This window comes from Python bivittatus, unplaced genomic scaffold (genome assembly GCF_059951505.1).
Source record: "Python bivittatus isolate LINGU-HERP-01145 unplaced genomic scaffold, Pbiv_v1 ctg000980_np1212, whole genome shotgun sequence".
NCBI lineage: Eukaryota > Metazoa > Chordata > Lepidosauria > Squamata > Pythonidae > Python > Python bivittatus.
In genome coordinates, this window is record NW_028277125.1 from 66,105,266 (window position 1) to 66,132,731 (window position 27,466).

The 27,466-nt window shown below is 39.7% G+C and overlaps 1 protein-coding gene across 3 annotated transcripts in view; it reads left to right on the plus strand.

Annotated features, from left to right (window-relative positions):
* Positions 1–25,960, plus strand: part of PWWP2B (PWWP domain containing 2B) — a 36,152-nt gene extending 10,192 nt beyond the window's left edge. For all 3 annotated transcript variants that reach the window (XM_007431146.3, XM_007431149.3, XM_007431148.3), the window contains 2 exons: positions 15,036–16,695; positions 25,398–25,960. In XM_007431146.3, the coding sequence (XP_007431208.1) occupies positions 15,036–16,677 (1,642 nt within the window). In that variant the 3' untranslated portion in view covers positions 16,678–16,695; positions 25,398–25,960. The remainder of the gene's footprint in view (positions 1–15,035; positions 16,696–25,397) is intronic.
* The last annotated feature ends 1,506 nt before the right edge of the window (positions 25,961–27,466 follow it).

Consider the following 27,466-nt stretch of genomic DNA (forward strand, 5'->3'; position numbering starts at 1 on the left):
AATATGAGCAGGTTGGACAGGATGGGGGAGGTGGCATAGCATCAAGCTGGATACAAGACGCATACAACATAACATGTTTATGAAAATGCCTGAAGAGAGTCCTTATCTGTTTACAGGCATTCTAAATGAACATGCATGCAGTGACAGAGATAGTCACACACACCCCTCATATGTGTGATTGTTGTAGTTTACGTTAACCAATTTATTGTAGTTTATAAACTGGTTGGCTTACCTTTATGTGTGAATTGGATCACTCTAAAGTATTCATCCCATGGCTCAGATGTCTTTCCCAAATTGACACCTTCCAAACATGTTGGACTTCAGCTCCCAGAATCTCAGCAATGCCAACCTATCTGGGGGATGCCAAGTTGGAAAAGGCTAGCTTTGTGATGTTGGTGAACCCAGCCATAGTGTGGTGGGAAGAGTCCTGGCCTTGAAGAAAAGCCTCAGCTTTTCCAGGTTTGGCCATAAATCTCGATTGTTAAGAAAAGTCAGTATGGCTCATCTTAACCTGCCACACCTAACACACACTTGGACAGAATGTTGTGATGACAGATAATACCATGACAGTTACCATGAGCTATTTTGAAGGGGAGTTGGAACATGTATGTAATAAATAAGTTCTTATGGTACGAAAACTTGGGTAATGAGTATATTCTGAGTAGTGCTTAGGGAATGGGGGGGGGGTTGTTACCATCCAGCATTTCTTATATGTAATGCAAATTCTACAATACCGTACAGATCTGAAGACCTTATCACTGAAGGCATTTCAAAACTTGCACCTTCCTTTGGTGATCAGAGCTGTGAGCAATGAGATACCTGAGGGCAGACAGATAGGCTTATTTGAGTTGCCTCCGGTGTAGATTCTCTTGTGTAGGCAATAATTTTTTCGGGCCAAGTCACTCTTTTAGAATTTAATGAGCATATTTTGAGTGCTGTTGCAAAATGGCTGCCATGTAGGAGTACATATTCATAAAATGGCTGCCATAGTGGGTTGGACTAAGGTAACTTATCAGGTTATTCTATGCCATACTCTGTCTCTGTAGGACATTCCTTACCATCCACATTTACCTTTTTCTTTCTTTCAGAGGCGAGGACACACTTTCAAACAAAATACTTGGGCTTTAGCTATTCCCACCCACCCCTTTCTATTTTCTTAGAATGTCTGTGGCATCTACTTGTAGCCCAGGGACATCCATGATACAGAGATGGTACTGGAAGCTGGCAGTCTGCTTTGCAACATGCAAGCCTCCCATTTCATCACTTTTTAAAAAGTTAATTTAGATTTAAATTAAAGATAAAATTAAAGATAAAATCAAATGGGGTGGGGAGCCTGGGACACAGTGAAGGAGGTATCCCGAACACATGGGCATCTGGTTGTCACAGTGGAACCATTGTGAGAGAGCTGCTTTCATTTATATATATAGGTGTGCATGCAATCACACACAGATACAAATATGCATATTTATATACATACATGCGTACCTTGGAGAGAAAAAGAAGAGCCAAGGCATAGCTGTTCTGAGTTCCATGGACTGAAGTGTTTATAATAATGATGACAGGACATGGCTTAAAGCATAGCATTCTTTTTTCCTCATTGGATGATAACTACAAGCTTTCTGAGCACAAGGGGGGTCCTTTCCAGGCAGGCTTGGTTTCAGCTGCCACTCACTGCTTGGACATGAAGGGCTGAACAAAACAGCAAGTGGGAAGTCAGGCCAAGAAGCAGGAGCAGATGCCATAAAAGTGAAGGCTTGCTGTTTTTAAGAGGTATTTGACAGTTCCTTATTGAATGTTAGTGCAGTCATATCTGGGAGGGGGAAAGGGGGGCAGAATGATGAAAGCAATATCCTGGCATCAGAATGCAAGCCCCCCCCCCCTTTTGTATGTGCACAGTGATGTTGTGTGCAGGTACGAAAGGAGCTTGCAGGGCAATGCCTCTAACTCTGCTTTGATCCTTCTGATTAAAGCAGCCAACTCTGCTGCAGACTCCCCTGCAGAGAAGGTAATGTCCGAAATAAGAGCGTTTGTTGTTTTGCAAGGCGAGGAACCTTCCCCAACATCCACCTCTTTGGGGATCGTGGCTCCTAGAATGCCCAGGCTGAGAGAAGGCGAAGAAGGAGGTGGCTTCAGAGGGTAGGAAATTCTTGTGGTAATGCAGCCAAAGGGAGCATTGGTAGAACAAAATGTTCGCGAGGGATGCTCAACTATTTGCTGAACAGGTTTTCTCTGTGAATTGTCCCAATTAAACTCCTGAGTTTACTGTCACTTTCATAGCCCAGCTGTGAGAGGCAAAGAGTGTTCAGAGCAAAGTTACAATTTGGGGGACCTCTGCAGATGATGCAAAGAAGCCCTCCTAGCCCAACAACCAAAGTTCTTTTGCCAGTATTTTCTTGCAAGGATAACATGTTGCTGGAAAACCTTTATTTCAGAGGTTGGCTACATGGCATTTTGCAGACACCGTAATGTACGTGACAGTCCCAGGTAGCATTGGCAGGATCTCTCTCCCTCTCTCCCCACCTTAATAATATCTAAAATCTCTCACAAATGCAAAAATCTTACAAGATGTGGACCATTTTAAATTTTATTTATTTATTTACTTATTTATTTGCACTCTTGCTTGAAATCATATAATGGCATCCGACACAGGGAAAGATTGACGATTCCTGCTTTTTTATATTTGTTTAGGGATTTTTATGCAGCATTTCAGGACCGTTAAAAAGTCTTACAAATTATAGAACTATCAGTGAATATAATACAAGAGAACATATCCCATTAAAATTCCATGGAAGCTAATAAATTGAAGAGTAACATAATACGATACAGTACTGGCCTAACCCTAAATAGTTGCAAAACATAATGACTTTTAACAAGGCTAGTAACATAAACTTCTCACACGTAAAGCAAAGTTTCCTTCAAAAAATAAGCATGAGACTATCTCTCTCTAGATCAGAAGTTCTACTTTGAGGAGCCATCAGTGATAAGGCCAATCTCTTATCCTCAGTGATTGATTATTTTTACTGGTGACTGCTTTAGCTACTAAACTAAGTATAGGTTGCTATAGGTAGTCCTCCTTTAGCAACCACAATTGGGAGTGGCAACTCAGTTGTTAAGCAAAGCGGTCACTAAGTGAAACCATGACTGTGCTTATGATCTTACTTCAGCTTTACTTTGCAGACCTGCAAAGGTCGTAAATGTGAGGATTTATCACAAAATTGCTTTTTCATCGCCATCATAATTGCAAATGATTTCTCTCCAAGGAAATCGCTAAACAAGGACTACCTGTATGTTAACACTTGGACAAAGAGTGTATGTGGAAACAATCCATTAAATAATTTGGTCCAAAATTGTGTAACTTTTTGAATAGGATATTATTGGGATGTGTTGGTACTCCAGTTCTCATCACCATAAATCATGGTGAAGAGAATGAAGAGAATTGTAGTCAACATATCCAGAAAGGTGCAAGTTTGACAAGACTAACAGGGCTTTAAACGTGAAAAGGGGCACTTTGATTTGGGCTTAGGTGTGATTTAGGTGTGAATAGGAATTTTTACAGTTGATGTAATACTGCCAGGACCAAATGCTCCAGACAAGTGTCTGGAGAGTCCCATTTTGCATAAATTAAGTTTTAGAGACAATCTCACAGGAATTGTCTTTATTAATCCTACCTGGATATGACCAGAGGATGAGTAATTGTGAAAAGGTGGATCATCTTAAGGGCTCCAGCTGCAGTATTGGATGAAGCTGCTAAAAAGCACTCCTGGCTTGAATAACAAGAGAGTACATAATCCTGTTCTGGTTGAGACTTTTGGGAATTGTAGTCCAGTACAGTTTGGTACATCAGGTTGGGGGTACTGATCTGGAACATCAGATCAGCAAAGAGGTTTTAGGTATAAGGCAGTATTGTATACTGCCTGAGTCTCTGTATATTGATAAGAAGAAACCAGAACATTCATTTAGGGGTCTGCACTACATGCTAGAACAAAGCACTCTAAATCAGAGCTCCTTCTCCCCTCAATGGTGCAAACATGCACTTTGAGTACCAGTCTTATGGTGGGCTGTAAAATAAATTGGGGATTACATCATACACTTAGTCTATCATCACAGGTAATTTCCTTTTGGCATTTCCCTGGTTGGCTCCCATTTGTGACATTTGCTTGATAAAAAAATGAAAAGCGCTAGTAGTTTCACTCTTCAAATTACCAGAGGATTTTCACATACACACTTGCTACAGCTGAACAGTCTGGTTTTCCAGTGTCTTGGTATTATAGTCTGATATATTGGCTAAGCTGTAGATATTGATAGGAACTAAAGTCCAAAAATCTGATGCCAATAGAGATTATGGGAGTGTTGATCCAAAACATCTCTGGCTTTGCATTCAGATGACCCATATTCAATCCATGGCATCTCTATTGATTAATAATTTTTAAATTACATATTCATTGTTAAGAACTATCCCCAACCAGGAAACCAATTAATTATAAGCAATTTACAATAAATGAAAAAAAAGTTGCATGATCATGACATTTAGTAAAAGCCCTGTAAAAATACATTTTTAAAATATAGGTAGTCTCCAGTTAACTGTTGCCTCATTCTGTGACCATTCGAACTTATGATGGTGCTGAAAAGGGTTTACAACCTGTCCTGGAACTTATGACGGTTGCAGCATCCCCGAGGCACATAACTCTGATTCGGGCACTTGGCAACCGGCAGGCATTTACGATGGTCACAGTGTCCCACAGTCTCATGATCACCATTTGCAACCTTCGCAGCTGGCTTCCAACAAGCACAGTCAGTAGGGAAGCTGGCAGTAGGTCACAAGTCATGGTCATGTGACATGCTTAACAAATTCACAATAAGTTGGGTACATGATGTTTCACTTAATGACTGTAATCATGAGGTTTTGCTTGATGATCATAAGTTGGGCATCGTAAGTCGGGCATGTGATGCTTCACTTAATAACTGTGTTACTTAGCCATGGAGCTGCCCGTCCCAATTGCAGTCATTAAGTGAGGACTACCTGTAATAAAACAAAAATACTCAAGTACAGAATTTCAGTAGAAGATTCAGGGGTGCAAAATTTAACAAAACACTATACAGGTGAAACTCGAAAAATTAGAATATTTTGCAAACGTTCATTTATTCAGTAAGGCAACTCAAAAGGTGAAACCAATATATGAGATAGACGCATTACATGCAAAGCGAGATATGTCAAGCCTTACTTTGGTATAATTGTGATGATTATGGCGTACAGCTTATGAAAACCCCAAATTCACAATCTCAGAAAATTAGAATAGTGTGAAAAGGTTCAATATTCTAGGCTCAAAGTGTCCCACTCTAATCAGCTAATGAATCCATAACACCTGCAAAGGGTTCCTGAGCCTTTAAATGGTCTCTCAGGCTGGTTCAGTAGGAATCACAAGCATGGGAAAGACTGCTGACCTGACAGTTGTGCAGAAAACCATCATTGACACCCTCCATAAGGAGGGAAAGCCCCAAAAGGTAATTGCAAAAGAAGTTGGATGTTCCCAAAGTGCTGTATCAAAGCACATCAATAGAAGGTTATGTGGAAGGGAAAAGTGTGGTAGAAAAAGGTGCACAAGCAGCAGGGATGACCGCAGCCTGGAGAGGACTGTCAGGAAAAGGCCATTCAAAAGTGTTGGGGACTTTCACAAGGAGTGGACTGACCTGAACCCCATAGAGAATCTATGGGGCATTGCCAAGAGAAAGATGAGGGACATGAGACCGAACAATGCAGCAGAGCTGAAGGCCGCTATTGAAGCATCCTGGTCTTCCATAACACCTCAGCAGTGCCACAGGCTGATAGCATCCATGCCACGCCGCATTGGGGCAATCATTGCTGCAAAAGGGGCCCAGACCAAGTACTGAGTACATATGCATACTTATACTTTGCAGAGGTCCGATATTGTTCTATTTCCAATCCTTGTGTTATTGATGTCATGTAATATTCTAATTTTCTGATATTGTGAATGTGGGGTTTTCATAAGCTGTACACCATAATCGTCACTATTATACCAAAGTAAGGCTTGACATATCTCGCTTTGTATGTAATGCATCTATCTCATATATTGGTTTTACCTTTTGAGTTGCCTTACTGACATAAATGAACATTTGCACGATATTCTAATTTTTCAAGTTTCACCTGTATGTATGTATGTATGTATATATATATACACACATACATACACATACATACATACACATACATACACACATACATACACATACACACATATACATACACACACACATATACATACACACATACACATACACACACACATACATACATACATTCATATATATAGGTATTTGTATGGTACTCATTCTAGAGGAATCAGTATGACTGAGGCTGGTTAACAGCCATAACTGAACAAGGAATAAGTTCTTGGGTACTTATACTAAGGATGCCCTGTCAGGTGAATGTATAACAAATCCCAGGTAGATGTAGTCTTTCAACAGCTGTTTCAGTGGAGGACTGCAGCCAAACCGAAAAGGGTTGACTTCTCTGTTCCATGAGAAAGAAGGGTCAATGCCACCTTTCATCTTGTCCCCTAAGAAGGAGGAGATCCAGTCAGTCTTTGATCTACATGTCACAGAAGAGTTGAAGGTTATTTTTCATGTCGCTCCAACTGGAGCTAAATTAAACAGGCAAGCAAACTAATTTGAAAAGTGGATCACCTGCCCTTTTCTTTCCTGTCATGATTTATGGGGAAAATAATCTGTTACTCCATCTGAGCTGCCATCCTCAGCATCCCTTCTGATCTCTGATCCCTTGCAATACCTCTGACAGAGCTCTGCTGCCTGTTCAGCTTTGCTCTAGTGGAGAGCCAGTGGCAATGTTTTATACTGGGGAGCTGCTGATTACAGCTCTCCTCCCATTAGCTATTGGCTCAGGCACAGCCTTTTTTCAGTGATGCAACTGGTATGAAGAACCGGGGTGCCAGCAACCCAGCCTGGATCTAGGACCACTGATCTTGGCCCATAATGCTCATTTCTTCATATAGTATGGCAGTATGGACCAAAAGGGAAGCCAGCAGCCTGAATCCATGTTCAGTTGCATCTGAGGAAAAGAATCTACTTGTACTTGGTTCTGCCATGCTTGCTGTATTGTTGTCTCCTTATTCCAAGACTTTGGACTAACTGGTGATCAGTTAGTTCCTCCTTCATCACTACCTCTTCTGGGAATTCACCAGTTAGGCCTAACCTCTCATCTAAATGTTTTATTCCTTGCTGAATCCCTCATTCCAGTTCTGTGGAAAACAAGAGCAAGAACTCCTTTCTGTTGGTTCTTAAGAAGAATCACTATACCTCAAAGCAAGGAAGAAACCAACAGCCTCCTTTTATAGTCAAAATAGACAGACGTACACCTTTCAATTTAGTAGTCCCAAAGACCAACTTCCCACTAGTTTTCCAAATCCACTTCTTGTAGATATAGCTAAAGATATAGATACCAAAATAAACAGCATTCAGCAAGATGTGCTTTTTGGTCAGGTAGGTGATTGTAGAAATTCTACTGCCATTGGGATTCTGTTATTGCAGACAAGTGAGTTCTGGAGGCAGTTTACCTAGGCTATGTCTTGAAGCCCTTGAAGTGTCATAGAAACAGACTGATTATGTCTTCAATTTATGAGAATATAGAAAAGCAACAGTGGGTTCTTCATGCCATTGTTCTTCTGATTGTCAGAGCCATAGAAGTGTCATCAGAAGAGCTCTTCTCCAAAAAGCATGGTTCCCCAAGTCTTCATATGCTTCACACTTGTCATGTTCTGTTCCTTGTTCTTGATCCAGTAGTAATGGGTCACAGTTTTCTTCATATGTAGTTTCTGTGCAGTTGAAGTCCTGTAACTAATGAGTCTTCCTCAGTTAGTTTTCGTCCTGTCTTCTCATGGAAAAAAGGAGCTGATTCTTTTCTGCTGGGTTCATTCTCCATGGACAGAAGGACATTCCATGGTCAAATCCAAAGTCCAGATTTAGTGAATGGCCTAATCATGTTGTATGTCAATTTCATTCAGTAGCTCTTAGCGGAACAAATCAAATACATGTGCTGTGTAAGGCTCTGGAGAGCTTCAGAGTAATCACTCTTGGACCATATATATCTGACCTGGCATAAAACAACTTCTTGGGTTCCAACTACTGGCTGAAAATATAGAAGAGGAAAGAGTAGAATATGATTGTCCTACATATTTTGAAAATACAGTGGAAGAAAGGAAGAATGCTTGCCTTCCAGATGTTTTGAGTTACAATTCCATGGGCCATGGTTGATGGAGAATTTATGAGAGCTATAGTCTAAAATATCTGGAAGGTACCAAGTTACCTATTCCTATCCTACATAGAAGGGCAAGTCAGTATATGTGGTTCAAATGTTTTTAGGGAAACCTTATCAATAGCAAGGAAATTCTGTGTATACATGGCTGCAGATGCATATATGTGCACAGAAAATTTTTTTGAAGGCAGTGCAGCACATCACTTTTCTCAATTTTATGTATCTTTGCTATGACCTTGATAATATCTTCCTGAGATAAAAACAGTTTACTGGTTGGTTGATTGATTACTTTTGTTTTGTAAGTTAAGGTATGGTTGAGGGTCTTTTTCTGTTTAGTGGAACCATACAATAGTGTTGATGTCTTCAGAAGCAGTTCTGAATCTAAATAATACTGGATTGCACTGAAAAATAAAATAAGATTTTGAACAGCCAAATAGGTATACTAAACTCATAATGATTGTACTGTAGAGATTAATCTATTCGCTTAATTCAGTTCTCGTCTCCCTTTTCTGTTTTTCCCCAAATTAATTATTTTGCAAGGGATCAGTAGGGGAAACATGCTGACAGTATAACTGGAAGCAAAATTGATCTGTGGAAAAAAGCCTTCCAAATCAATGCTTCAGGTATTGTTTAATGCTACAGTGAAAAATGTATTTGGACTAGACGAGCTGCAACAGGACTGGCCATCTATTGGTAGCACGGGGCTGCAGTTAACATGGCTGGGAGTGGGGGAGAGAGAAAGGCCTTGGTTGGGTGACGTCTCCCAAATGGGAAGGGCAAGAATTTTCTGGGGAAAGAGTTCCTTCAGGGTATTTCTTTTCATTTTTCCGTGCAACTGTGCAAAGGTTGTGTTAGGCCTGGCACTCTGATGGTTCATGTGTTTTTTATCACAAACGGAAGGTAATCATGTTGCTGATTTTCCTTAATTGTCAGGGCCCCAAATCATTGTAGTTTAGATGCTCTTCAGGCTTTCTGCTTTTGCATTACAATGATGTTTTCAGTATCAGAATAGTAATACAAATTGCAGTGATGTTAAAGCACTATTGCCAAATTCTTTTTTACCTCGCTGTTTTTATTAGTGTCCAGTAAGCTCAACTGAAAATGTTAGAAAAGCACATTTGATTCCTTGGTGAGATTGTGGGGTGCAGGTACAATGGGTTTGGAAAGAACCTGGATATGAGAGTAAGTTCTATTAACCAGCCTTAATTATAGGCCATACAATGCATCTTAGTAGACTCATTTTAAGGTGACACTTTTATGGATGCCTCTGACCTATGTTACACAGAAATTCTTTCCCCAGGCACAGAAACTATGCACCTGAGTGTTGTTGCTGGCCGAGTTTGACCCTTGAATTGCAGATCTGAGACAAAGGCATTGCTGCAGTTCCTCCAGCAAGAAAGCTGAAGCTTCAGATGCTGCCAACAAGACTTGAGTCAGCCCAGTGTCTTGTCAGCTGTTTTCTCCATGTACTGCTAATATTTCAACAGCTTTTAAATTCTCTCTTTCTTCTGTAGATTTGCAGATTCCTTCTTTTTCTTTGTAAAGGAGCTTTATTCAACTGTCTGAAGTATATAGCTGCATGGGGATATGCGAATGTAAATAAATAGAATAGCAAATCACTATCAAAATAATGATTGCAACCTGAAAAGCATAGGACAATGTTTTCATAGATCAGGTGCCTAAAATGTAGATTAATCGGTTGGTTTATAAATGTTCGCACGGTAAAAATCAAGACTTTGGAAATAATCACAAAAGCAGGAAAACATCTCAAAAGCCTTCCAAGCCCAAACATCTGCCAGTGAAAGAAATTGTGTACCACAGCTCCTTGGAGTCCACCCCAGCACGCTGTTGTTCATTGTCAAACATTTAGTACTTACAGGGCACAGTTTCTACAAATCGTTTGTAATTTGAACCTTCTAGAGTCTATCCTCTGCATCAGGGGTAATGAACCCATAGAAGACTTGCTTGTCCCAGCCCCATCTTCTTTTGTTGCTGAATTTCAGTGACACATTTCTCTCACTATGAACTGCCTATTTGACATCGTTTTACTTCACCATGGTTCTTGTATGATACCGTCTGCTGTCGCTGCACTGGTAATGCAGGACAATTGGAGTTTGGCTCTGTTTAGGGTCCCCCCCCAAAAAAGAAAACTTCATTGCAGCTGGCTAAAATGCGCTGTTTGATGTGTGAAATAAATAAATTGGTGGGGTAATGAGTGCAAAAGAATTATATGTCAGTGAAAAATAAGAACAAGCTAAGAGGAAAAGGAAAACAGGCACGTGATCATTTTGGAGTCCAGCACCACCAATTTTGGGCATGTGATTCCCCCACTGAATACATTCCTTGATTCAAGTGTGTCAGCTCCTGTTTTCGTCCAACAGAAAAGACATTTGCTCCGTTGTCTGACAGCACACTTTCTTTGCTTTTAGATGATGAACGCGGAGCTTTAGCTAATGACTATGTTTGAGAAATAGGGCTTAGGGTTAATACATGATTTTAAAACAAAGCTTCCATGGATGAATTGAGATACGTTTTTTTTTAATGATATGATGAAGATGATGAGTATTCTATTTTCTCCTCTCCCAATATTAAACCCCATATTAATTTATGAATAAGATAGAAAAAGATTCCTCTATGGAAGAACATCTTAGTTGGTGTAGCCCAATCAATATCGCCAAAGCCTATCCTCACATCATCCACAACTGGATGTGTACACATATCAAGTTGTATGTACCTATGGCTTATATACAACTGTATTAAAAAAAAAATCGGGATTAGGGACACCAATGGAACATATGATTTTATCTTACCTTCCCCCAAAATCTTTCTATTATAGCATGTTCTAGATCTCTATTAAATTTATCAGTAAATGCTTTGGATTATATTGGGTTAGAGGCACTTTTGATGTTTGTATAAATGTGCTTGGGCTTCAAAGTTCCACATGATCGCTGCCAGAAGATCTGAGTTTGGGGGCCTCAGTTCCACCAAACAATAAACTTGCACTAGAAATGTAGTTACAGTTCACCCAAACCACTTCTTGCTTTTATCCTTGCTAAGTACCACTGCCAAATTGTCTCCAAATTAAAAATTGCCTCCTTAATATTTAGACACTTATGTTAATGTCATTGCTGTGCTGAGACTAGTAATGGACAATTTTGAATTTAAAGGTATCAGATATTTCTGTATAGCATCACTTATCCTTCTTTATAAAACCCATTGAGTGTACTTGCCATTTTAGAAATGGCTTTGAGCAAAAATAAGGAAGATGGTATATAGTGTTTAATTAATGTACAATTTTGTCACTGGGTCTTAATTTATGATAAAATTAGACTTATCTCGGGACCTTTCTTTAAATCCATGTTCCATTCAAAGGTAATACAGAAGTTTCCTTCTGGCCAGTGACTTTCTTAAATAATTTCCTTTGTAATTGTCAAAAGGAATTCTGTAATGTAATTCTTCTCTGAGCTCATGTTATTTCAGGTCAGGTTATATTCCCCAGTTTAAAGCTGATTCTTCCTTCTATTGTAGCACTTTTATAACATTTTAATTTGTTTGTATTTATTTATTTACAGGGCTTATAGGCTTCTCCAGTCAGCTGACCCTGAGCAATATACAACTCCCCAATACAGAACTGGGATTAAAAATAACAGATACAAATTGAATTAAAAGCAGCACCATATCATGTAATCATTTTTAAAAGAGACTCATGATCAAACTTTAAAAACCAAGTTATCCAGAGAGATAGTCATAACAACCCCATGATGACCTCCACCAATTTTTCACTAATTTTCTGAAGATGAGGAGGAAAGGGACCAATCACATATTGGAGAAATATTATTCCTGACAGCTGAAAAGATGTGCTTCCTTGGCACCTGAAAATGGCAATCTTTGATTTAGGGGACACATAAAGAGCCTGACCTAGTAGTCTTATTGGGTGGGCAGATGTTACCGGGAGAAGGCAGTCCTGTAGATACTCAAGCCCTGAACCATTGAGGGCTTTAAAGGTGACAACTGGCACCTTAAAATGCACCCAGAAGCCAATTGGCAACCAGGGCATCTCTCCATGTAGAGGTGTTACATGGGTGTCCTGAGGTGCACCCGTAACTATTTTGAGCCACTGTATTCTGGGCCATCTGAATATTATATAAGGGCAGCCCCATGTAGAGCACATTGCAATAGTCCAATTAAGGGACAACTGAAGTATAATGGCAGTAACATCTCTCTTTCCAGGAAGGGTTGTTGTTGCCACAATAAGATGGAGCTGTACAAAAGCCCGCTTGGCCACAGCTGCCACCTGTTCCTTGAGCAGCAGCTGTGAGTCCAAGAGGACACCCAAAGTGTGAACTATCTACCCCAGGGAGTACAGTCCCATTCAGAGTTAATAATAGAATCTCTCTGGAATCAATGGTCCTTCCAAGCTGAAGTCCCTTTATCAGGCTGGGATTGAGTCTCAACTTGTTCTTCCCTACCAAGACCAGGACAGCCTCCAGGCATCTGAACAGCAGTTCAACATCATTTATATGATGGTTTTGAAGCCAGTCCATGTTGTTCCAGTTCCTTCTCCATCTGTCTGGAGATGATTTTATATGTGTCTGGAGATACTTTTTGATGAGATCAATATTGGAATCCACTTGGATCTAACCTGTCAACAATTCTGTCAAAGTATCTGTAGTTAACTAGATACTTTTTCATTCTGAAATTTTTTTTTTTGTCCCAAGCATTTCAGATGCATTTAAATTGGCCTGCTTTTCCATTGAAAAAGACCCCGGTTGCCCAATTCTTAACTTCAGCTTCAGTCTACAGGCTATATCATGACTTAATTAAAAGCCTGCATCTAAAAATCTGAATTGTCCGCTTTACAGCAAATTCTCAGCTACAGTGTTTTTTCAAGCTGTACTTGCTATTAAGAGCTTTCTTCAAAAGATTATATCAGGAAGAGTTATTTTATAAGCCAAAGCCAAAGTCTGCTTTCTGTAGACTAATCTAGCCTAAATACAGGCAAAGAGGTCAGCATCAAATGGGAAAAGTTAAGTTTAAAGGAAATTGCTTATGAGAACTGGTCATGTTTGTTATTGGTTCCATGTGTGTAGCAGTGATTGTTAAGTAGGAATTCATTTGAAAAGGCCACATGAATGTTTGAGTAGGGCTTCCCAGCCTTTTCTCACTACCTGTAGAGTAAATATCTATCTTGCTTATGATGGTGGTGACTGAGCTCCCCTTCCTTCACATTTGTTTTCGCTTGGATTTGTGAAAGGCCCACATAGGCAGTGAAGTTTGGCTGTTTAATGACTCTAAATGTTGGAGTTGGGGTGACAGTTCCAATCCTAACTGCTGTGAATTCAGAAGGGGGCAGCAGGAATGTGGTCCTGATAGCAGTCACAAATAGGCAGTGATATGGTGGAAGTGATCAGCATTTGAACTAAAGAGTGCACTGGAGAAGTTTTGTTCAATTATACTTTCTAGACCAGTGTTTCTCAACCTTGGCAACTTTAAGATGAGTGGACTTCAACCCCCAGAATTCCCCAGCCAGCCATGTCGAAGTCCATTCAAAGTTGCTAAGGTTGAGAAACACTGTTCTAGACCATAGAAAACTGGTCATTCCTGTGTAGCCTAATATAAAATCAACAAATTTCAGTAGCACTTCTCATTTGAGTTTTGTGATATGAAAATAACTGGTTTTCTATAATAGAACTTGATAACCAGCTGACTAAAAGAGCTGTACAGGTAGTTCCCAGTTTAAGAACAAGTTCCGTTCCCAAGGTCTATCCTTAAGTTGAATTTGTATGTAAGCTGGAACAGTATTATTGTATAACACTTTTTAAGTAGTATTATGTAATTAACTTGAACCGTTGTGTATTTAACTCAAATTTTGTTACAAAAGGCTCCGTTCGTAACTATGGGTCATCCTTAAACCGGGTGTTCTTAACCCAGGAACTACCTGTGGTGCTACAGAAGTTGAGCAGTTTTCTATAATATAAGTTCTGATTAGCAACTGCTTTTGTCTGATGCAGAGAGCACACCACCCTGGAAACGTTTCCTCAAGTAAACCATTCCCCTGGTCTAAGACATCACAATGTTTGCTTGCTATGTTGTATAGCTTCATATCTTTGTTTAGCTTCATATCATTGCTTGAGTACCTATATATAAAACAGGCGCCTAGTATTTAAGCAATAGCCTGATAGCCATTTAAGCAATAGCCTGAAATCCTGCTTAAGGATGAAGCAAGATGGGCTGGTAGAGGGAGGAGAAATAGAAATGCTGCAGCGTAGACATTTATGGGGCTGTTGCAACCAGGACAAAATGGATTTTAAATAATGGTAATTAAATAAATAGATTCCATTCCACCTTCATTAAACTTTTTTTTTTTAATCAGGTTAATAACTCTTAGCATTTTTCAGATAAACCCTGTCATACAACCATCTTGTGGCATCTTAAAGACTAATTTATTTAACAATCAGTCAAACTTATATAGCCTTTATATATTGTCTTACATAACTTATAAAGTTATTCTTGTGGCATTAGACTTCATGGGCCACAGTCAAGTTTCTCATGCATGTGGAACTTTCAACATTGGAAATCAAGCTTTTTCAGGGTTGTGGAACAAACAGGTTACTTCTGCTGTGTAACCGCAGGATTTTAACACTGATCTTTGCCATGTCCTATATAATCTTAAATAGGAAGTACAGTTCAATCTGTTCTGATGTTGCGCTTTCTTTTCTTCCCCCATTTTTTTTCCACGTTGATCTAGGTCTGGACTATTTTGTGTTCCACCAGCTTCATTACCAAAGACAGATGATCCTCTTAGCAAAAGTTGCACTAATGGGAAATCTGAAGACAGACCACCCATAGAGCTGGAGGCTGACCAGTGGTGTTCAGAAGGAAAACCCACCAAGGCCAATGGTGAGGAACAAGTCCCGCCCCTCTTGCCTCCACCACCAACGGGCAGTGTTCCTCCTTACCCTCCCTATTTTGAAGGAGCCCCTTTCCCCCCTCCATTATGGTTACGGCACACATATAATCAGTGGGTACCTCAGCCACCTCCAAGAACTATAAAAAGGACAAAGAGGCGCTTGTCCCGAAACAGAGACCCTGGGAGGCTTATCATGAGCACAATTAGGCTGAGACCAAGGCAAGTGCTTTGTGAGAAATGTAAGAACACTCTGAATCCAGAGGAGGGTAACAAAGCCCACCAAAATGCGAAATCCCAGAGGAAGCTAAGCATGCAAGATAAGGAGCAAAAAAGACACAGCGAATCTGAATATGTGGAGAAAAAGAGCAAAAGAGAAAGGCGGGAGGAGGAAAAATTTTCCGGGGAACAGCTGCAACGGACTCCAGTTATAAAAATATCTTACAGCACCCCCCAGGGGAAAGGTGAAGTTGTGAAAATTCCCTCCCGCGTTCATGGTTCAGGGAAGCCGTTTTGCCCTCAGCGACTTCTCCAGAATGGGGAGGACCAAGATGAAGCCCAAGACTCAGAACAAGATCAGGAAAGCAAATGTTTTATGGACAAGCAATCCAGTGGGCACCATGCTTCCATTCCAAAGTTAAAGTTAACTAGGCCTGTGCATTCCAGTGCAGATGTGCCCCCTCCCAAAATCCGTCTGAAGCCCCACCGGCTCAGTGAGGGGGATAATGTTTCCATTTATAAAGCAGAACTTATTGATGAGATGAATGTTCTTCCCAGCAGTGGAGAGTCCCCTGCTGCGGCGGCAGCTGCTTTTTACAGTGAGTCGGCAGAACGGAGTTTAGCTGAGATGTCTTCAGGGAGCTCCTGTGAAGATGATGACTTCAAAAGGTTTCCTCAAGGCAAAGATGGGCACGATAACTTGGCTTTTCTCATGAATTATCGCAAACGGAAAGCAGATTCTTCTAGCTTGTCAGTGTGCAGCAATGACAGTCTTGATGAATCCAAATCTTCAAGCTCAGAAGTAGCATCGCCAGAAATATGTGACTTTTTACCTGGTGATGATGCATCTGTCTCCTCATCTTCTAAAGATGACCGTAAAATTGTGCCCCCGCTAACTGTTAGACTGCACACCCAAAGTGTCTCCAAATGTGTCACTGAAGATGGAAGGACTGTTTCAGTGGGGGATGTTGTCTGGGGCAAAATTCATGGCTTCCCTTGGTGGCCTGCCCGTGTGCTTGACATAAATCTTAGCCAAAAGGAAAATGGAGACCCCTCCTGGCAGGAAGCAAAGGTTTCATGGTTTGGTTCTCCAACAACATCTTTCTTGTCACTATCAAAACTATCCCCTTTTTCCGAATATTTCAAACTGCGATTTAACCGTAAGAAGAAAGGGATGTATCGGAAAGCTATTACAGAAGCTGCCAAGGCAGTGGAACATTTGACTCCAGAAATAAGAGACCTCTTAACGCAATTTGAAACATAATTTTGTCTTCAAAAACAAGTAAGTTATGGAGGTGCATAACCCCTTTGTAGTGTAGTAATTGGTTTACGCATACATGTGTCAGTTTGCCTGGAGTTTGCTTTTGAAGGTTCAAGAGGATGCTCTGTTTCAAGGGTTCACACACTGAAACTATATTGTTTAATATTCTCTCAAATAAACACCCCAATATAAACACTGAAAATCATAAGGATTATTCTAATCCCTAACAAACCATCCAGAAGCTTCTGCGTTTTGAAATACAGCCGCATTGATGTAATACTATAATTTTTTTAAAAAAATTGGAACAGATATTTATTGAGGCTCCTGCCTTGAAGGAGCAATATTTTGTCTTCTTTTTCTCCACCTTTTTATTGTTGCATTGTTTTTGTTGCTTTTTATCAAAGTGAACAAAGCATCAAAAATATAAAAATTGAAAAGGTAAATAGCAAAAACAAAAGACTGGGGAAGAAAAAAACCAGACATCTTATTTTCATCCTGAAAGGAATTTAAACATACGTTCCTGCATGTTCTTAATGGTAATTGCTTTATATTGATCCCATGTTATGTGACAGGCAATATATTTTAGGGAATTCCTTTATCTTCCTGGGGTGTAAGTCTTGGGTATGAAGTGACCATGAAATTGAATCTTGCTTTTAAAAGAATAGAAAATAGGGGCTGATTTTTTTGAGGCAGATTCTGTGTCTCTTCCACATTCTGTTCAGGCTTTTCCCCCTTGTGCTCCATAATTTTGGCATGCTTACAAACCTTTGCCATAGAAGAGTGTGCACAGAAGAGTGTGCATGTTAACTTGAGCCATAAAAAGTAAGCGTAAAGGGTAATCTATTTCTGACAAAGAAAAGGATGAGAGAATTGTCTTACAGTAATGTGGTCTTGCAGTGATAGTTTATTCAACATCAAGAGAATTTAGTAGTTTGCAGTTGTTCGTTCTGGAAATCAACCACTTTAGGTTATTGTTGAGAGCTTGGATTCTGGAATGTAATAATGAGTTTGCTAAGACAATCACAATTGACTTATCTAGCCAATTAGAAGCCAATAATTAAGACTCTGGGGAGAAGATTTGAAATGGGAAGAAGGAGATATGCTTCTGGCGTGGCTAGAGATGTATGGGTCTTTTTTCTGAAAAGAACCTGAGACTATCAAGACATCTGATACAATCTAATTAGCATGTTCACAGCCTACTTCCGCATTATGTCAAAACTAGCTGAATGCAGATTCAAGGTATTGAATTTCATCCTTTTTTAAAATTACTTTCAGTCCCCCCTCTGCCCCCCTTTTTCCTTTCTTTTTTTTTTAAATGGTTGCCATCTTTCCTGAAGTGGAGTTCTGGAGAACTCAAGCTCTCCACAGTGTTTTCTGAACTTGAGTTAGCCATATTTGTTCTAATATGAATTATTGACACAGTTAATTTATGCATTTATAATTACCGAACCAAAGATTAAATTTCTGATTTTAAAACTTAATATTGACAACAAGACAAGCCAAACCTGATTACCAAACTCAAACAAAACCAAGGAAAGATTAGCAATACAGGTAGCCCTTCACTTATGACCATTTGTTTAGTGACCATTCAGAATTACAATGGCGTTGAAAAAAGTGACTTACAACCGGTCCTTGCACTTATGACCATTGCAACATCCCTGTGGTCATGTGATCAAAATTCAGATGCTTGGGAACTGACCTGTATTTGCAATCTTCCCAGCTGGCTTCTGACAAGCAGAATCAATGAGGAACCAGGTGATTCATTTAATGACCGTGGTGGTTCACTTAACAACCACTAAAATGTTGTAAAATCGAGTGTAGCCACGTGATGCCTCACTTAACAATCACACCACTTAACAAATTTTCTGGTCCCTATTGTGGTCGTAAGTCGAGGACTACCTGTAGTTTCTTCAGCAAAGGAAAATTCATTTATTGGATGTATTATGTATTCACGAGATCAGAATTCCACCTCTTTACCTGTTTCCTATTATGAGTTCAACCAGTTACTGAAGAAAAAAGTTAGCTGTTTTGTTACACTGAAAGAGTTAATTCTATAAAAAATAAAATTTTGCTTCTAAGGCTACAGGTGATGGTCTAAGGAAATAGATGAAGGAGCATCTCGGCTGGATGATTGTAACAAAGCATGTGAAGAAGCAACTCTTGAGGATAATTCCTTATATACCGAAGGGCTTCTCCTGTTAGCAAAGGCTGGCCCTTTGGTCACTTGGCTTAGAGTAGAGGATATTTGAATCTGCAGATGGCATTATGATGCTCAACATATAAGCATTAAGACAATTCCTCTTCAAACTCCGAGAGGTCTAGAACTGTGGGGATCAGATAGAGTTTACTCAAAACTGATCCATGTGATAAATTGGAAAGAAATACTTTGGTAGGAAGCAAGAGGTGATAATTGCAGTTCTCTGACCCACAAAGTGATAATCTCTAATGACCAGTGGCATTCTGATATGTGATGATTCCTACTGTTACCCAATTTCAAAATGTAAATTGTAACCACCAGACACTAATAAGAATGCAGGGCTCTTTGGGAAGAAATGGCAATTTGTGTTTCAGCCAATGGTAGAATGCACTAAGTTCATACAGGCTTTGACAATAATGGGGAGAGAGTAATCTGAGTAGAATTGTTTCAATAAATGCAAGCTTCATTTTATTGTAACCTTGTCAGGTTTTTTCCTTTCTCAATGCTGTGCAGCAACAGCAATATGACTGCAAGGAAGAAAACAAGTGCTGGGAATCTTGTCTAGTCTGCATATTAAGGCTCTCTCAAAGCTGCAGTCTTATTTTTGCCTAGGTTAAAGACCTTGAATTGTTGGTGTAGTTTTCTTAGCAACAATACAGAAGTGGTTTGTCAGTGCTTTTCTTTGGGGTATATATTTATTTACCTTCCAGTTTAGCCTACAGCCCAAATCTTAACCAGGTCCAACTCTGCTGAGCTTTTTTGAGATCAGCGAAGTTTGGCTAGGTGCCGGGTCTTCTAAGTAGACATGGATAGAGCTGGGGAGTTCAGAATTTTTTATAGATAGCTGTCTTAGCATTTAAACGCACCACTAAATACATATAGTCTTGGAGGTTAAAGTATAAAACAAGGAGAAGATATGAAATTGCAGTTGTTAAAAACAAGTATTAGGCAGCCATTGTTAGAGGGCCAGAGACATCAGGGTTATTTATGTGGAAGGTATAAATAGCAATGCTGAAGTTCACGTAAGATTGAGGAGTGAGAAGTAAGAGTACTTTGAAAGATGTGCTGTAGTTTATCCCTTGACTTCATAAATTATTTGAGGATAATGTAATTTAAGGGATTTTGATATGTCTTTAAAGAGGTCTCAACATGCTGCCTTCAGGGAAATATGGCCATTGATTGATACACCGGAGAACCAGCATGGTGTAGTGGTCAAGGTGTTGACTAGGATTGGAGAGACCCAGGCCGAAGCCCAGTGTTGGCCTTAAAAGTTCCCTGGATGACTGTAGACCAGTCATTCTCTCTCAGCCCAACCTACTGAAATAATTGTTGTGGGGAATTAATGAAGGAAGTGTTATATGTATCAATTTCAGCTACAGGAGGAAAGGTAGGGAATAAATCACATAAATATATGTATGCAAAAGATTTTGAGTTTTACTTTTTTTTAGCACACTGGAAATGTCTTAATCTGAAGGAATAAAAATCAGAGATCTTCCAGGAAAGTCAACATGGTTTTTGCACATCTCTTAAAGAGAATTCTGTTAAGGGAAGATTCTAGCCATTGCAAAATCACTGGGTTAAAGTCTAATACTTCCTTAGTCCCCGAATCATATTAACAGAAGAATGGAGGTACTGACATTATGCAAAATATTGGGTAGGCATATTTTGCAAAAGAAGTTAACATGAGCACTGTCTCCTTCCTTCAAGTGTTAAAGCAGCCACATCCTTTTGGAGATTCAGATGGCTGCTTTGATTTGCTGGTGGTCCCAGCAGAGGTGTTTGTATGTGCTTGCACGGAGTGCAGGAGATGGCACATATACATTAAACATTAAATCCAGAAATCTAAAAAGTGTTCACCTGCAATCTAAGAGACAGAAAAAATACTGGGGCTTATTGTAAATACATGAAGAACACTGTGCAAAAGATATACTGTAAAAGTCACAAGATCTGAACTGCCAGCTGAGGAATTCTGGGAGTTGGAGTCCACACATCTTAAAGTTGCAAAGGTTGAGAAACACTGCTCTAGAGTACCGAAACCAGCAACAGAAATTCAGATTTTGTGACTTTTACAGTGTATCTTTTGCACAGTGTTCTTTGTTTACGTATTTACTATAAGCCCCAATATTTTTTCTGTGTCTTAGATTGTAGATGAACACTTTTTAGACTTCTGGATTTAATGTTTAATATACATGTATGAAAGAGATACATACTGGGAGAGCCAGTTTAGTGTAGTGGTTAAGGCACCAGGCTAGAAACCGGGGGACCATGAGTTCTAGTCCACCCTTAGGCACAAAGCCAGCGGGGTGACCTTGGGCCAGCCCCTCTCTGTCAGCCCTAGGAAGGAGGCAATGGCAAACCGCTTCTGAGAAACCTTGCCAAGAAAACTGTCCAGGCAGTCATCAGGAGTCAAAAACTGACTCGAACATACATACATGAAAGAGAAGAGTTTCCTAAAACCCAAGGTTTATCAATATAGATTCAAATGCTCTTAGAAACTCACCTGGCACACATACTTAAAGGAACAAAATATGAAGACAAGCTGTCCAGGAAATTTGTTTTCAGCACAGCAGAGCATGTAATATTTTACCACATTAAAAACAGCCCTGTTTTTCCCCCTAAGTTTTGTTAATACAGTAGTTGCAACCAAAGTTGGAGGAAAGGAAGAAGTCCTTTCGATTGTTCATATTGTGAGTCACAAACTCTTGCAATCTACTGATAGATTTCAGATCCACCCTCTTCCTGATCCTGCTTCAGGCTCTTGTTTAGTACCATAGCTATTCTGTTTTCAAGTTGAAATGAACCATGAAAGCTGGATTTTTTTTCCTTTGAAAATTGTTTTCTTTTTATTAGTGGCGTTATATATATCGTTGTGTTCCAATATTTGTGTCATAGCAGACAGGCCTGCTCTCTGTAATGAAATTGCTTCTCTTGTTGTCAAAACAATGAAGTTAGCTTTTGAATTGGGCCTCTTCTGTCTCAGCAAATTTATGAAATATATATTTCTCTTAGGTAGTGGCTTGGCTGTTCAAGGCTTCAAAAATTTGCAGCACTTTAAAACAGTGAAAGTTAATGGCAAGAGAACTGGATTGCTTTCTCCTTCTGCCAGAAACCTGGTTAAGCTATGAAAAGGAGTTCTTTCTATTCTAATTTTGCATGTGTTCACCACTAATAGTTTGGTAATTGGGTAACTGTAAATTTTATGCAGAGCACAGCCGGTTTAGACACAAGCTAGATGGTGTGCCTATTTTGGGGTAGTGGTGAAGGTGCTGGCCTAGAAACCAGGGAGTGGTGAGTTCTAGTCCTGCCTGAGGCATGAAAACTGGCTGGGTGACTTTGGGCCAGTCACACTCTGACAGCCCAACCCACCCCATAGGGTTGTTGTTGTGGGGAAAATAGGAAGTAGGAGTATTAGGTATGTTTGCCGGCTTGAGTTGACCAAAATGTATTTTTTTTAAAAAAGGCTGGATAAAATAATTATTATTATTGAAAGAGGATTGCAGATAGAATGGCAAAGCTTTCTCATAGTCTCAGACCTTCAAGGTTTTTCCTTAGCATCCATTTGCCTGTTGTAAATCTTAAAATGTGGCATATTGTGGCATGCTTGGATTTATCAGCCATTCCTTAGATCCTGTTTTATAAAGCCAGCATCGTTAAGATCTCTGGATATCTTTTTATGCCCACTCAGAACCTCCCGCTTAATTTCTAAGAGCAGAACAAGGGAAGTGATTGCAGAACCTTCTTTTCCTCAGAGAATGGACAAACCCAGAACACCTTTATTTGTGACACTTTTTTGTTTTGTGTAGTTTTTAATCTTGTCCAATTCCAATTTCAGCTTGCATATTCATGAATTTTTAATATAAAATGAATATGTTTTGCCTGGAGACTTTTGACTGTGTGCGACTCACATTTTTTTCTTTTTCATTTTTTAAGAATGGGGACATTTTGAAATACAGCTATGGGCGAAGTTGAATGTATCTATAAACAATTTCTGTTATTTACAGGAAGACATTGGATCCTCCAATAACTTGAAGGATACTTTTCAGTTGTAACTGACTTTCTTTCCCTGTGAATATAACCTTAGCTTGAGCACATTTTAACTATGAAAATATGTCTACTTTTGTAACCCTTATTGAGAAAGAGAACTGCTATACAATTAAATCCTTACTAAAACATTTGGAGAGATTTACCTTTTCTGTTTCCCAACCCTTACTGTATTTTAGCATTCCAAATACAAAGAGCCTTTCTCCACATGCAGGCAACATCCTCCAGATGGGAGGAAAGCATGCCGCTTCAAAACGTGAAGGCCCCCACAGGGTTCCTTTTGACATGCCTCCAAAATTAGGCCAGCAAAGTTGCTGCCCTTCCATGAGGACAGAGCTCCAGCTGTTGGTGGCTGGCACCTCAGGGAAAGCGTGGAGGGGAGGGCCGAGGCAGGGAAGGGGGAAAGAGCAGGGAGGGTGGAGGATCCCTTCCCCTGAGGTTCTCCTCCTCTCCAACGACGTATGGTGGCTCCCTGGAGAGGAGAGAAAACTCAAAGCTTCTCTCCAGCAAGTGCAGAGGCTTGTTAGAGAGGAGAAGAACCACTCAGCAGAGGCTGCTTTTAGGAAGAGCAGCCTTCTTGATTCCTTCCACCAAGACATTGCTTCTGCTGGAGCCATCAAAAAACTTTAATGGGTAGGAAGGTCCTGTTCTCTGGTGGGAGGGGCCCTTGTACAGCAGCCGAGCTGGAACCCTGCAAGTTGCCAATCTCCCTCAGCCATCTCCTCCCTCCATGCCAGTCAGGAAGTCTGCTTAGGAGGCGGCCTTGTAGTTTCCACTCAGATGGCTTTGATCTGGCTTCAGCCTGGCATCCAGAAGGGACCTGCATTCTGAAGACATCTCCTCAGGGCTATCTCGGTGGATGTGGCACCTTCATTCCACTATCTCCTGCTTTCTCAAGTGGTTCTTTTCCCAAAAATACCTACTTTGGGAACATTTCATATTATTAAAAAAAGGCAGTTTTTAAAGAAGAAATTTATTAAGAGCACAAACATATTTTCCTCTTCTTTTCAAATTATTTTCTTTCCCCTCTTTCTCTCGGTTCTATAATTCATGGGTTTGTATTTTAGTAAAGAAAAGGAGGAAATATAAGTTGTTATTTCAGCCGAAGTATCAAAAAAGCCATCTGTGCAAAAAACTGCTAACAAAGATGCTTGGATAAAGTTTTGTTATGAAAAAAGTTTAACCATACTTATTATTTCTTTATAACATCATCTGAGTTTGTTTAGTTTTTTTTTTCCTTGTTGCTTTTGGCAGGAAAACAAGGAAAACTATTATTTTCTTAATGAGTGATGCTGGAGAATACTTGATGATCTTGTGTAAAACATTTGTATACTTTTTAAGTTAAAAAGTTATACTTGTTATGAGGAAAATAAAATCCATATTAACTCAACAGTTTTGGAAGTTCAGAAGCACATTTTTTTATAAAGCTTCTGTCGGCTTAATGAAAGCATTGCTTCAAGAAGAATTTTGAATGATTTTATAACTTCCTCATTACATGATGCAATTCCAAGTACACATTCAACTAAAAGTCAAGTTTCACAGGGCTTATACCCAGATAAAGCAAATATAGGATCAATCTTATTTGTGATGTAATATGCAAAACATAGTGGATTTACCTTAATTGAAATGCTTGCATTTGTGCAAGTGCCCAATCCCTATTTTTTGCTAATCCCCTGTTCTACTCACTTATATTTTCTGTTTCTGTTACTCACAGAATAATGATATTTAGGGTTGGAAACTCTCTGGAACAATTGGAAAAATGGTCCGGAGAGCTGCAGCAGGAAGAAGAGGTGGAATTGGTGAATCTTGTCCATGCTGGTTTTCAAAAATGGAATTGCTGCTAGTGCAAAACCACTATTGGATATCACCCATAATCAAATGTGGATAATTCACCTAAAAGACAGCATCTGGGCACTTCATGTTCAGCTGCAGCCTCAAGATGAGACTTCATATCTAGACATTAATTTCCACGCACTATTTCAGGAAGGAAACTGAACAGTTGTTACCACAATAATAAGCTTTAATTTTGCAGCATTTTTACTTCAAATACATTTACACTTTTTTTTTTTTTTTTACTCAAATATAGGTGTAGCAAGGGACTCAGTAAAATCTCTTTTCCTGTCTTACATTTCCAGAAAAGGAAGTGAGAAGGCTGGATTGAAACCTTTTCTATTAGCTTAGCTTTTCCCTACCCAGGAGAAGTCAATGTTATAAGAAAGTTCTAATTGCTGCCTTGATTAAGATGGTTTGTTAACTCCACGCCCCCCCCCCCAATTCTCTAGCAGATGGTGCTTCAACTCTAGTTCTTTAGGATGAGCAGGGCTATTTAATGAAACCGTAGCTGTGCCTCTCCAGTTTTCTATGACCAAATTAGACTGTGAGGTTTAGGGCTATATTTAGATAGGTGGCTGCATGATCACTTCTTGTAGTCCAGGACTATTCGATGCCATTCTCTGTAACCTCTCCCTCTTTCACTTTCTTCAAGGTAACAGAAGACAAGAGCACAGCTGTCCTAGAGTTTCACAAAGTCTGTAACCATCCTGACACGCTTCCCTCGGAGAATCGTGAGGTTTCATTGCACAAGGCGGCAGGATAAGTTTCCAGACTGGCCTTGCTCATCATCTGTGAAAGAGAGCTGGCACCTGGGTTGCTTAGGAAGTCTTCCAGAGGCTGGTCTGACCAAATGTCATAAAGCTACTTAACACAAGAGAAGCAACTTGGCGAGTAGTATCTCGAAGAATTTGGGGTAGAATGAAATACTACACCTCGGAATGTATTTATTACCTATAAAATGTTAGCTACTCTTTATAATTTCCCTTCTCCTCCTCCTCCTCCTCCTCCCCCTCCTCCCCATCCCTGTTAGATACACATTGCTGCTGCTTTTCCGTAACAAGATTTATCACGTACTCTTGTTTAATTTTAACAATGGAAAACTATTGACTCCAGTTATGCACATTCTTGAGAAGGGATATGCAATAGAAAAGAATCAGTGTAGTCTTAAAGTAAAATGGACTCACTTATGTCTATTAAAATTTGGAAACTGTTGAACTCATCTTCCTTGGATGACTTTTATTATGAAAAATATGGTTGGGCTCTCATTTGCATATTTTAGGATTATACAGTCTCCCTTCCCGTTGCCTTCACACATTCCATGGGTATTGAATTAGCACCAAATATTTCAAGCACAGTCATAGCAAGGAGACAAAAGTACTTTGCGGTTGCTTTTTAAAATAATAGTAATTGGGCTAAGGCTTCCTTAGTACAGATCTGGGCAGCATTTTAGGTTGGGAGAACATTGGAAATTTTGAGCACATATGATGAGTCCTCCAAAAGTAATGCCTGCCATGGGAGATTTACCTATTTACAAAATGGCTACCATGCAGGGCATGGCCAGCCACAAGGCAATGTATCACCAGGAAGCAATCTACTCTCCACTCCGAGAATTATTTCTGTCATCACAGTGTAACTTTTGCAGTCATTGCTGAAAATAAATACAATGTTTTGATGCAAGATACCAGTTTCCAATTTTAAAAAGTCTGATGGGACCAGGCACCTGGAAGGTACCAGGCAAGGGGCCTGAGGGCTCACTGGTGCTCACTGGCACCACCTTGCCTCTCCTGAGCTAGGATGTTTGAGCTTCCTGAAGTGTATATATCCAAGGCTTGGATGGTCCCTTGGACTGCAGATTTTCTTAACTGCAATTTAGCCTGGTGGAAGCCTTTTTGTTGCTGGGGTTGTAGTTCAACCACACCCTCTTTTAAAATGTTGATTGCCATCACACAACCTGGTGCTCTTCAAATGTGCTTCCCTACAACTCCCAGAATTTCCAGCACTTTATGAGGGAACCAGACATCCAGCCATGGAATCATCCAATCTGTTGCTTTTACAGTGGGATCACATTCTCACCTTTTCAAAGGTCTGCTTTTTTAGAGTGAAAGAAGAATTGCCAATCAGCCTTCTGAATTTCTCCTGTTTGGAAAGAGCCAGGATCACAGTTGTGAATCCTGGAGACATGTAGCAGTCAGCCTCCTCTGGATACAAGTAATTATTTTGGTGTTCATTAGGAGTGATTGAATGATCTAATCTCAGAATTGCTTATCATTAGAATAGATAAACCATATTGGATGGTTTAGACATCCACAGTTCTATCCATCAGAAAATAAGTAATTATTTTGGTGTTCATTAGGAGTGATTGAATGATCTAATCTCAGAATTGCTTATCATTAGAATAGATAAACCATATTGGATGGTTTAGACATCCACAGTTCTATCCATCAGAAAATAAGTCTCATTGAATTGTAGGGAATTGCTGGTGTATACAAACAGGAATAAATTGGTGAAATGCTTGCTAGGCAATGCTATGTTAAACAAATGACCATGTACTGATATTTAATTTTTATTGCATGGTACCATTTTATAACACTTTATTTTGAGAAAGTTCCTAAACAAGAGAAGATTGAAAAATTATTATACAAAAGGCTAGTGCAGAAAAGCCCATTTTATTTACTTACAAGAAAGTCCACATTTTATTTGTCATTTACTTTCTAGGTGAGG